General features: G+C 38.7%; 2 protein-coding genes across 3 annotated transcripts; both read right to left on the bottom strand.

The window, feature by feature from the left end:
- Positions 1–289: 289 nt before the first annotated feature.
- Positions 290–1348, bottom strand: LOC112093466. Its single transcript, XM_024171955.1, has 2 exons — positions 988–1348; positions 290–888 (listed from the first exon to the last, which is right to left on the bottom strand). The coding sequence occupies exons 1-2, from the start codon at positions 1346–1348 to the stop codon at positions 290–292; spliced, it is 960 nt and encodes a 319-aa protein (XP_024027723.1).
- Positions 1349–9387: 8039 nt separating this feature from the next.
- On the bottom strand, positions 9388–11990 carry LOC21391005 (peptidyl-prolyl cis-trans isomerase CYP28, chloroplastic). 2 transcript variants are annotated; one of them, XM_024171953.1, is made up of 2 exons: positions 11178–11990; positions 9388–9968 (listed from the first exon to the last, which is right to left on the bottom strand). In XM_024171953.1, the coding sequence occupies exons 1-2, from the start codon at positions 11905–11907 to the stop codon at positions 9757–9759; spliced, it is 942 nt and encodes a 313-aa protein (XP_024027721.1). In that variant the 5' UTR covers positions 11908–11990; the 3' UTR covers positions 9388–9756. The 2 variants fall into 2 exon arrangements, with proteins under 2 accessions (XP_024027721.1, XP_024027722.1); XM_024171954.1 differs by having other exon boundaries at positions 9388–9965; positions 11178–11988.
- Positions 11991–13118: the final 1128 nt, after the last annotated feature.

Raw genomic sequence — 13118 nt, 5'->3', positions numbered from 1 at the left:
AGGGGTCAACGTTCAAGGAGTGACATATAACCTCGGCGTCGATCCCTTCCATGTCAGCATGGTTCCAAGCGAAGATATCTAAGTTCTTTTTGAGGAAGTCTTCGATCTTAATCTTAAGTGATGGGGCTATGTTTGAGCCCATTTTTAGTACTTTGGTTGGCTCGCCCTCATCAACTTGGATCTCCACCAATTGCTCGATGGGTTGGGACCATGTGACCTCCTCTTGAACCCTGGGATCTATGTCTTCGGCGGCGTTTTGATAGACCATCCTGGCCTCCTACCGCCTTGGCTAGTCGTACCCGCGCAGGACATCAGAGTATGTGACCCTAGCTTCGTACTGGTTGCTCTTCATCTCACCTATGCCGCTTGGGGTAGGGAACTTGACCTTCTGGTGGTAGACGGAGGTTATTGCCCTCAGTGCCTGAAGGGTCGGTCTCCCGATTACAGCATTGTACTGAAAGCCTCCCTTTATTACCACAAAGTTGGCCATTGTCGTGGTCTGTCGGGGTTTTTCTCCGGTGGTTATGGGCAACCGGATAGTCCCCTGAGGGATGACGGAGTCCCCGATGAAACCGTATAATGGCCTGGAGGTCTTCTCCAACTGCTCCTTTCGGATCCCCATCTTTTCCAAGCAGTCGGAGTACAGGAGGTCCACCGAGCTCCCATTGTCTACCAAGATTCGGCATACAGTGTGGTTCCCAATCACGGCTTCCACTACTAATGTGTCGTTATGGGGGAAGTGAACTCCGCTGGCGTCATCCTCATTAAACGCCACGTCGGTACTGCTATATCTTGGGGTTTTTGTAGTGGAGACACTCCAGAATCTTTCCTGGTAAACCCCTCTAGCCTCATGGGCGTAGTCTTTCTGGGATCTCCTTGAGTCTCCTCCTATATAGGGGCCACCGAGGACAGTTCGTATGACGCTGACAAGTTCTCGGTCTTCTAGACGCTAGTTCTCTTCTCGGTGTCGACCGTCATTCTGCCCACCGTTGCCATCATTTCGAGGTCTCCGTTCAGCTTTGAACTCCTGTAGCCTTCCCTCGCGGATTACTCTCTCGATTTCATCCTTGAGGTCGGCGCAATCATTGGTGTGGTGGCCGACATCGCCGTGGAACCTGCAGAATTTCTTCTGGTTCCTTCGGTTGGGATTTGTCCTTATCGGCTCTGGGTGGCGCAGCAGATTTCCGCGGCCGACCTGATTGAAGACCTCATCGACTCCTACTGTCAGTTCATGGTCAGAATCGTACCTTTGAAATAGCCGAGGCTTACGGTTCTCCTCTTGCCTGAGCACTCGACGTCGCAGCTGGTTGCTTGTCTCCGCTTCCTCCACCTCGACGCTTCTTCCCATCCTGCTTTGCTGGTGTCGACCCTTATTCGGTCCCTTTGGTCTTATTGGACCTGTGCTCGGGGTCGTTTGCGTCTGTCTCTTCGGCGTTGATGTATCCTTGCGCTTGCGCAAGAAATTCCTTGTAGCTGGACGGGGGCTTTCGGTTCAGCTCTCTCTTGAAGGGGCCCCCATAAAGGCCTCTCTGTCAGTTATATCCATCGTGGCAGCAACAGCTTCCTCATACCTTGCAAGCCATTCTCTCAATGACTCGTTCAGCTTTTGGTATATCGTTGTCAGGTTCTGCTTCAGTGGGACATATTTTTTAACCCCTATGAATTGGAGGGAAAATGCTTCCTTCAACTCATCCCAGCTTGAGATAGAATTTGGCCTCAGCGTCCGAAACCATCTTCGGGCAGAGTCCGTTAAATGGTTCCGGAAGGCTCGGCACATAATTTCCTCGGCATACCCATGTAAGAGCGTGCCCCGTGTACATTTCTAAATGATCGTCGGGATCCTCTCGACCATCATATGGTGGGATCGACGGTGACCTGTATTTGTCAGGGAGAGGTGGCGCCATTATCTCTTCGGTAAATGGGTGGTCATGTGTGTGGCTAGGTGTGATGTCGATGTTTACCACCTCAGCCAGTCGCCCTATGTTCTTTTTCAGGCCTGCTACGTCCCTTGTGAGTTTTTGCTCTAGGTTGGCCATGCGCTCCATGATGGCGTGTGCCTCCTCTGTTGAGATGGCCAAGCCAGCTACTCTCGATGCCTCTGCCCTTTGACCGTTGGGTCTGCCTCTTGCCTGCCCGTCCGCCTGTACTGACCCTGAGTCTCCCGGTGGGTTTCTTCCTGCGTTCTAGGGCAGTACCTCGGGGTTTCGCCGGCCTCTTGGTATCTGGTCCTCAGGAGCCCGGAGTCCGGAGGCCCTTAAACGGCCGCCGGAGGATTGGGAAGGTCGGGGCCTAGGCTGGCCCCTTTGATTATCACTATCCCTGATTTCTTCTAAGATATGTGGGCGGTCACCAGGGTTGGGGTTTTCAGCCATGGCAGGTCCCAGCGGCCTCGGGGTGTCTTCTAAAGGTGGCATAGAGTTTCTTCCATCCAAGCGTTCGACCACGGTCATTAGTCCACGTACCAGATCGGTTAGAGTGGCTAGTTGGGCCTGCATTTGCATAGGATCTGGCCGCGGCACGTCTGGGGACGGGACCTCGTTTCTGACCGGGGGTGGAACCTCCTCCACCCCGTCATTCACCGGATGAGTGGAGGTCTCGTCCATCTGGCTGCCTTGGTTGTTGGCCTCAATTCTTCTTCTTGGAGGCACGCTTGCTGACTATGTTGTTGTTGTTGGGGGTCCAACGCGTTCGTTCCCCAGTGGAGTTGCTAATTGTTGACGGTAAATTTTCGTCAACAAAAACAGGCCGGTTTACCTCTAGGTTTCTCGTTGGATTACCGGCTCAAATATACGTTATATGTAGGAGTTTTGTACCGCAGGTGTTTAATGTTTTTAGAGGGATGAGCAATTTGGGAAAATAATGCCTTAAAGTAAAGGAACACAAGAGATTTTATAGTAGTTCACTCTTATAAAATGAAGAGCTACATCCACTGTGGTTTTTTATTCCTTTTGAGATTGTTACAATTTACAAATTGCTCTCTCGTTCTTTTCTCTCAGGAAAGATCAACCTCCCTTCCGTATGAGGTTTCTCTCCTTTTATAGCCGAGCTTCCTTCGTCGGGGGAGTTTTCTCCTGTAGGCTAAAAAAGCACTCAAGTGGTCTGCCTTTCTAGGCCCAGCCCGAAGCCCACTAATCACTTTTTGCGCACTGTTCACTTAGCCAATTAGTCTCCCATTACGGCTCTGTGCACAGCTGTAACCCTTTTCTGTCCCCCGTAGGGGCGGTTTAAGGGTTTACATTTAATGCCTGTACTGCAGACATCTCTCATTACTGTACGCAACTTGCCACGTCAGGCTTTCTCCCAAGGAGCATTCCCCTCGTCGCCAGTGTTGTTTAGCCCAATCGTTCTTCTTGGCGGTGGATTTTATGACGAGGGATTTCTATGTTGTAAGGTCGACGGTACGACCTGTCGACGCCAGATGAAATCGACGCCCTAAGTTGGGCTTCTTACTCGGGCTCTTAACGACGGAATGGAAGGAAGTCCCAGACGTCGAGGGTTGTTGCTTTGCGAAGAGAGGTTAAGGCCACGTGTCATATTGTCCTCTCTCCACGTGTCCTCCACATTTTCCCCCATAACAGGATAGATCTTAAGTTTGTATCATTGAGTGACATAAATGTAGATAACAACATTTGAGTGATATTTCTGAATTTTTTTAAACAATATCTTATTAATAGGGTACAATTTTTAAACAATTAGGGTCCGTTTAGTTCGTTGATTTGAGTTTTTAATTCAATTTGAGATGTGACTTTATGTGAGAGTTTTTTACTGTAGAAAAAAATTAGATGCGATTATTTTTTAAAGCTTTTTACTATAACAAAATTCAAATTTTAAATTCGAATCGGTAAAATGAACGAGACCTTAGATATTAAATTGTGATTCTTATTCTCATATGAAATGAGGCTTAAAAATTATATATTCTACTGGTAAGGTTTTTTTATTTTTTATTTTATTTTATTTTATTTTTTTTCATACTTACCCGATATTTTATTTCTTACTCTTTTTTATTTTTTTTTTCTAAGTTAATTATATCAAGGTGAGCTGTATTGCTGTTTGAGTCAGTCCATTGTCGCTGCATCACAGGGCAACTGCAAATTGGTATACTGAAAGTCTGAAAGGTGCCGTAAAGTACAATGGCAACAACGAATGGAGTCACAACATCATTATGTGCTAGGTCCTCTTGGTGTCTTCTATTTTTGTTGAAAAGATTTTATTTAATTTTCTTTTTATAAAATACTGTTAGCTTGCGCCCATTGAAACTCATGCTCATCCAACCCTATTTCATATAATATGATTGGCTTCCTGTTCTTCTATTTTCGGAATAATTTCATAAATATCTCTTCAACTGTGTATCTATAGTTCAACAAGCTCAACAAACTTTGGAAAAAGGTTCATTTTACTCGCTAAACTATCTACTGTAATTTCAGAGCAAAAAATTATATACCGTAATTGTACAACATCTCAAATTTTGAAATGTTTATTTTACTCCCTGAACTAGGTAAAGTGGTTCAAAACAACTCCTGAAATAAATTTAATTTTATAAATACCGTCAAACTAGTAATTATGTATTAACTTGTTCTTGTTCTTTTATGAAACCAAACAGCACATTGACACAACATTAATAGTTTGAGGTTTTTATAGTTAGGGAAGCTTTTTTTTTTTTTTTTTTTTTTTTTTAAAACTATAAGTAGTTCATAGCATCATTTTGTTAGTATTATAAAGAAAACAGTTTTGAACTATGATATACAATATATAAAACGATGAACCCATTTAAAATTCGAGTTTGAGTTGGGATAAGGGGCATGTGTGTAAGTATCCCTATCAAGTTTGCAAGTCAACGGTGTGGGGATGAGATTGTTTTTCTTGAAGAAGTGAATTGGTGAGAAGACCACCCTACCACAAATACTGCCATCCTTAGATAAATAATTCAAAGACTATCTACGAAATTAAACTTTTGTTTTAGTGAAGAATTAGTATTTGATTGGTTTTGCTGATAATGGGTGATATTTGTTCTCAGTGATGAGCAAAACAGCTCAACTCAGCCACTAGGGATTTTCTTTTTTAACATCCTGCTGGTTATATGTTATCCGCATATGCGCACAATTATGATCACACAACCATCATCAAGGACAGTGTTTCAACAGTTACAATTAAGGGTGGTTCATCTTTACCTTTTATTAATCGTGTCAGAAAACATCAACTTAAACACGACTAGTTTATTAAACGTATCAAAAATATTAATCTAAACACAACTCATTTATTAATCGTGTTAATTGTATCAACCTGTATAACATAGTTAAATTAATATATTGAATAAATAATTAATATAATAATGACTTATTTAACACGGTCAATACATATTTAACATATTTATTGGTCAATTTATCTTTTTCTTTAAGAAAAATAAATGAATTTTACCTACAAATATTAAAATTCATATTATTTATATTTAATATTTCATATAAACTTTCATGTCAATTTGTATCACTTCGTATTAGAAGGTCAACCCTAGCCCAACTCATTAATTGTGTTAATCGTATCAATCCGATTATGACCCAAATCCATTTAGGGGGCGTTTGGTATGCAGGAATCAGTAGGAATCATATTCCCAGAAAAGTGATGGAGGGGAATATGATTCCTAAGAATAATACATTACTGTGTTTAGTTCAACACATGAATCTTTTTTAAATTCCCAAGAATATTACATTATTGTGTTTTGTTGTTCGCATGGAAGAAGATCCATAATAATAATAATAATAATAATAATAATATTATTATTATTATTATTAATAAAAATAATAAAAATAATAAAAATAAAAATAAAAATAACAAAAAAAATTTTAAAAAAATAAAAAAGTGAAACGTAGGGTGAATAAATTGTTATAGAGACAAATTAAGGAGATTCGCAGTAAGACCGGAGAACCCTAGTGAAGTTTCTTCCCACACGTCTAGTCCTCCCTCGACCCCAGCCTCATTAGCAGTTGCAAATCCGTTCGCAATGGCTCAAAACGAGGAGGTCTAGCAGAAGATGTTGAACGATTATCTCCACCCTACGTATACGGCCACACCATCATGCATAATGTTTCCCCCAAATATGCCGAATTTGGTAACAATAATAATAATAATAATAATAATAATAATAATAATAATAATAATAATAATAATAATAATAATAATAAGAGATTCCCATGATTTTAAGATTTCTGGGAATTTGAATAACACCATGTTGGGTGGTATTCAAATTACCTTAAAATGAGAGAAAGTGAATCCCATGGTAATCACTTTCCTGAGAATCTAAAAATTATAATTCTTGTACCAAACATGGTAATATTGCAGATTCTCATTCTCATCCTTAAGATTACTGCATACCAAACGCGTAAACCTAAAGCCACTAACTTCGTACGAGTTTCGAGTCGTGTCATCGTGTCGCTATCCGGATTGCTAGCTCTAGTTACAACCACCACTTATGCAGAGGATACAAACACCATTCAAGTTTCAGCAAATCTTATGCTCGTATATAAAAACCACTTACATCCGAAAAGAGACAAACATGTAGTATGGTGCCAAACTTTACAAAGCATATGCATTAGAAACCTTTGTTGAGAAATTTTAGTGTCGTGTGATAATAAATAAGCGTTTTTTTTTTTTTTTTTTTTTTTTTCCCTTTGAAATAGGTATTTTGAAATAAATAAGCGTTTTGTGATAGTGATTAATGTTATTTTTATGTATAAAAAAATTATGAGATAAATGTTATGCTAAATCAATGGTGATGCAAAATACTAGTATGAGATAAATGTTATACTAAATCAATGGGGATGCGTCAACTAGAATGGGTGTTTGGTATTGGTTGTGGTCAATAGTGAGTTGTCCGTTATCGCTGCCACATAAGTCAACTATAAATGGTCATACTGAAACGCGCCAGAACCAATTGAACTAAAACATGGAATCGTAAGTTCATAAGGACTTTATAATGCTGGGACTGTTGGTCTTTTGAAATATCAAATTTCTTTCCTTTCGTAGGGTTAGTCATTTGATTGGTGTTGCAAATAATTGGTGATTTTCTAGATTGGAACTTTCCATCAATTATCAAAGTTTGTTTAAAAGAGCTAGTTGAGGCACTCAATTTTTAGTTTGTTTAAGTCTTTCTCAATTGAAAAAATTAGGCACACGTTTTGTCGCCTTTTTCGTGTCATTTGTTTGAATTAGTGGACTAGTCAAGTGTATTTATATACTGAGATTAGTTATGTATTTCTTTAATTTGAAATAATACCTTTTAAATTTTTAAATAGTTTGGTCAATTTTTTTTCGAGGTAAGAATAAGCATAACAGTTCAACCAAAGTGATTGTCCCACATAACGTGGGCATCCTATGTAATTATCGACAAAAATGTAGAAAATTATGATCACATAATCACATTATAAGAAATTGATATTTTATCGACAACAACGTGGCAACACTAAAAGGGTGTTTGTTGAAAAAAAAAAACTAGATATTTATGATGTGAACTGCGTTAGGTGATGACTAGTTCTTTAGTGTTTGGCGTCTATTTGACACGATTGCATAGCAGTCCTTGAATTTGCTAACAAAAAAAAAAAAAAAAAGGAAAAAAAATTCGAGGTATTTTGATTGAAATATTGAAAACGAAAACATGAGTCTTCAACCATATAAATGACGAAATAAAATCTATCAAGGGCATGTGTATGCGTCTTAATGCCTTGGCAAAAAGAAAGAACAAAAAGCACGCCTTGTAATTAGGAGAAATACATTGCTTTTTTCTTTTTGTCGCTAAAAAGTTGCCATTTCATTCCAGGGGAAAAACAGAGGAAAAAGTCCAAAAAGTATCCCTGGAGTTTTAGGTAAATTCAACATTTACTCTAATATTTTTGATAATTCAAAAACAACCCCTTATGCTCTGAAATTATCCCAAACATATACCCTAAGTTTTTTAAAAGAAGTAAAATATAACCCTTTAAGTAGTCAAAATGTTGAAAATGACATAAATAACCTTAATGATCAATATTTAAACATTATCTTAAAAACTAATAACTAAGAAACTAAATTTAAAGAAAAAGATAAACTTTCAATAAAATAAATTTTATGTTTTTGAAAAAAAGTCCAAAACTTAACTGATTAAATTGGTCTAACTCAGACACAAAATCTCATGTCCTCGTCATTGATACACAACTGGTAGATTTAGACTTATCAAATCAGTCTTGTCCATACACTTAACACTGCTCTATAGTCATTCAAATACGTTAGCTCTTTTGTTTTCTTGATTTTATTTACGTTTAAAACGTATGTTTTAAAAGTTTTACTTAATTATAAAATAATATGTAAATAGTACTTATTGAGGTCATTTTTGGTATTTTTAAAATTTAATCAATTAAAGGGTTATTTTTTTACTCTTTGAAAAAACGTAAGGGATAATTTTGGGATAATTAAAAACTTAAGGGATACTTTTTAAATTATAAAAACACAGGGTAATTGTTAGATTTAGCTAAAATTCATGGAGTACTTTGTCGATTTTCTCAAAGAGTAATGCTAGAGGTACCAACTCAAGTCCCAACCTTTTATACTAACTGATGCGTCACGTGAATTATCATCTTTTTATTAGTAAATATAATATCTTTCATTAATTGACGTAACAAAACCAACAGAAACCGAGCTACAAACCAGAAAGAAATGCCCAACTAAAACTAAAGTAAAGTTTAGGGCGCCATTCAACATCTATCAAAACACCAGCACTAAGAGACAGCAACGCGACACTACCAAAAATTTAAAAGCCACGGACCACTTGACAATGTTAACTTTAGGCTGCAAGGTTCCAAGGATGAAGGAAAGATCCAAAGAGACCAAGCAAGCTTTGATCTCCTGGAAATCCGACCCGAGTATAGAAAGCTTCCAAGGACAAGCCTTAGTCAAGCCGTAAAGAGCAAAGATGGCAAACGAAGAGTCTGATTCTACAATATCTTTGCCAAAATCAAGACAAAGAATGCAGCTCGCAGCATGCTTAATGGCCACAGCCGAACTTAGGAGAGCGTCTGCACTGCGCTCAACAAATGCAGAGACTGGATTCCCAGCAGAAAGAACAGCAGCTATAAGTTCCTGACCAAAAATGGCAATAACCGTGTTCCATTTAATCCATCCTGGAGGTGGGGAATGCCATTTGGGTGGCAGAGCTGCTTCGGTGGAGGGAGCACTCAGAGTGGCAGATAAATCATGAAAACGAACCCAAATGGTCTGGTGGAAAAGCTGAATGTTTAGGATTTTCCCTTCATAGAAACGACTTTTATGCACGCGCCATTCGTTGCAATAGCATGGACGTGGGCTCTTGTTTGTACCATTCGAATTTCTTTCCTATATTCTTTAGTTGTTTTGAAACTGAAAAAATAGTCCATTCTTTTCTTAAAAGAAAATAATAATTTTACACCAGAAGAAATGGTGATGCTCCTGTGCCAGTCTCAGCAATAGATACAGCTCTGATCTATTCTAAGAATACAGGTTTCTTTTTATTTGTTTCAGTTTCTACAGCATGAAAAAAGCTTTTAGGAGAAGCAAAACAAAAGGGAGCATACCTTTACAAAGATATCGAATTAATGGAACTCTGGTTCATCCCTTTTTTTTTTTGGCACTAAACTCACAAGAAAATCATTTCCCGAACAGAACACACATTTTACATACAACAATATTAAAATAAACGAGCAAGAACCACTACCTCATGGAAGTTCGAAAATTTGTCTGGACAACGAATTGTATCAATCAAGGCAGACTAGGAGAAAGCGAAGGCTTTGCCACTTGGATCTCCCCACAGTCACTGATGAAAACAGTCTTGAGCGGTCTGTTCCAACTTGCGCGAGCATTCTGAGCCCTCTCATCACCAAGAAACTTCGCCAAATCATTGAATTGCCGGATCCTCTCTGCTGGTCTGTACGTAGGTATTGCGGCTATGGATGTCACCACATCCAGACCTACTATTGAGAAAGATGAATGAGAGAAAGGGTGATTCTGAATTGTAAATCTCACATTAAATGGAAATGTACAGAATTACAGCTCAAATATTGGATACATCTTCTAACAGAAAACTACCTCACACACTAAACCGACACATGGCAAAGTATCACTTAACAAACTCTAACAAATTATTACAAGTTGCTCAAGTGGTCTCAGAATGAAGAGCTATTTCTAAACTAATGCACTAATTGTACAAGAATTAGCACTAATAACAGTTACTAATCCTTTTTCTGTAACACCGCCAAACCGAATTCAAATCCAGTTCCAAACCTCAGCCATTTTCATATCAATCACATATCAACACAGCAATGAACCAACCAGAGAATAATATGGCAGTAACGGTCACTAACTTGATCAAATTATATTATGGATTTATGATTTATCCTATGAAAAAACTAGGAAACAAAAAATTCTTTCTCAGACTTTAATCTGAGATTAAAGTTGCAGATATCAAATCATGTTCATGTCTTCTTATGTTTTGTTTATATCATACGCAAATTATTTCCTCTTAACTACTCCAATTCACGTTTATACATAATTGTATTTGGTATTTCTCCAAGATCAAATTGCAATTATTTATACCTTAAGTTCGACATCAAACTCCAAATTTCAGACATTTTCATCACCACTACACATTAAACACAGCACGTAAGAGTTATATGGCAATGCTAAGCTAATCTAACAAACTCATCTCATAAATTTATCGTACAGAGAAAGTTATCTCCCGTCAAAAGTAGGTTATGACTGAACTAAGAAACTAGTTCCTTCTCATGTTCATGTCGAATTCCATTTATGATTATATTATTACGAAAATCACGTGTTTTCTTTCCTAATTAATTCAATTAATGTTCATACATAGTATATTTGGTACTAAATCTAAGAAAATTTCGATTATTTCTAACTAAATCTAAGAAAATTTCGATTATTTCTACTTTCAGTTTCAAATCAAACTTCAAATTTCAGCCATTTTAATTACAATCATACATTAACACAGCAATGTAAGAACTATATGGCAGTGATAATCACTAATCTAACAAAATCATCTCATAAATCTTATATTAGCACGAAAGAACTGACGGTCCAATTTCTTCAAGTTCATGTTCAATCATAATTCTATTTCGTACCAAAAATAAAATCCTAAAAGGTTGGAATTTCCAACAAATTTTCACCTTCAAGAACTGAACCGAAGACAATGTTTTTCCCATCGAGCTGAGGACAAGGTCCGGGACCGGTGGTGATCAAGAATTCGACGTTCCGGTACTCCGGATCGAGCTTCATCTCGTCGTCGTCATCGTTCTCCGATAAACAGAGCGAGAGCAAGCCAGGTCTGGAGTGAGTTAGGGCAAAGGCCTTAGCGTCGACGGTCTCGGTGTTCCGCGCCAAACCGGAGGGGCGGCGGACCTCGCCAGGCTTGTCGCCCTGGCGGCCGGCGAGGAGGAACTGCCCTGGGAAGAGCTTGTGGACGAAACTGCCTTTGTAGGTGGCGGAGGTGCACATGGACTTGAAGTTGGAGACGGTGAGGGGTACGTGCTTGCCGTAGAGGCCGAGGACGACGCGGCCGAGGAGGAGGGAGTCGGAGCAAAGGGAGGAGACGTCGTCGGAGAGGGTCCGGTCGGGGCGGAAGTAGTTGGGGCAGAGGCTGAAGTCGAGGTAGACGCGTTCGGTGATCGTGGTGTCCGGCGCCGACGACGGCAACGGCGACGGCGGAGGCGGAGGAGGAGGTGAAGCCGAGGACGGCGGAGGAGAGGAGAGAAAGAGGGTGGTTGAGAGGAGGAGGGAGCGGCGGGTCAGGTGGAGGCGGGAGCTGGTGGTGGTGGAGGTTTCATGGAGGTGGCGGCGGCGGTGGTGGGAGAAGATGGGAGGGGGAAGCGGCGGAAGGGCGGTGACAGGGCAGCCCATGAGGGGACGATGATGGTGGTGGTGAGAGCATGGTTTGGGTTTTGGTTTTGGTTTTGGATGAGGAAATGGACGGACAGAATTGCTATTGGTGGTGCGGTGGCCACCACAGAGATTGGATTGGGTGGGTCCCGCTATTTTTGAACTTTTTTTTTTTTTTTTTCAAATTTTTTCAAGTTTAACCTCAAACTATTCTCTTTAGACAGAAAGAGTAAAATAAGCTAAGACTTGAGATAAATTAAAATTAATAGGTCAATAAGTTACATAAGTTAATAAATAGGCTAAATTATTGTTTTCGTCCATAACTTGTTTGTTATGAATCATAACTTGATAAGTTATTGTCCATAATTTGTCTGGCTATGAACCATAACTTAATAAGTTATTGTCCATAATTGTCCATAATTTGTCTGGTTATGAACCATAACTTGACAAATTTATTCATAACTTATCTGATTATAAACCATAACTTAACAAATTATGACTTATTAATTTTTGTAACTAAAAATTAGGCTATATACGTTCTTAAACTTTTTATTGACTTATTTTTTACTATTTCCCTTCTCTTTATCCCATCTTGGGCCCAAACTCCAAAGGCGTTACAAATTGCGTTGTAAACTATGCCTTTTCTCTCATGTTTGTGACCTTCTATCACAAATCGTTAACAACTCGATTAGAACTTAAATCAGTCAAAACGAGGCTGTTTAGTTCTCTAATTTAAAATTTTAATTTGAGTTGAGATATAATTTTATATGAGAATTTTTTACTGTAATAAAAAAATTAGATGTGATTGTTTCTGAGACTTTTTGATTATAGCAAAATTTAAATTTTAAACTCGAATCGGTAAAATGAACGAGACCTTAATTAAGATTATTTAAACAAATCCCTCATAAGTAAATTAAAAACTTCAAAAAATAAGAAGAAAAAGAAACAACTCTATTTTATCTCTACACAAGTTCGTAGGCTCACAAAGTATATAAGTGTGATTTGTCTAAAACACCGTCAATTAACTAATAATATGAAGGTTACGCGGTTGATTGCATTTGAGTTTGTAATAGTTTTAGGCTTCGTTTACTTCGTTGATTCGAGTTTTCAATTTGAGTTAAGATATTCTGAGAGATTTTCACTGTAACAGAAAAAGTTAGATGTGGCATTTTCTGATAGTTTTTTATTACAGAAACTTAAAACTAAAAACTCGAATCAGTGAAAACTCAAAG

Source organism: Morus notabilis, unplaced genomic scaffold (genome assembly GCF_000414095.1).
Source record: "Morus notabilis unplaced genomic scaffold, ASM41409v2 Scaffold582, whole genome shotgun sequence".
Taxonomy (NCBI): Eukaryota; Viridiplantae; Streptophyta; class Magnoliopsida; order Rosales; family Moraceae; genus Morus; species Morus notabilis.
The sequence above is the reverse complement of the archived record's forward strand: the minus strand, read 5'-3'. Positions and strand labels throughout refer to the sequence as shown.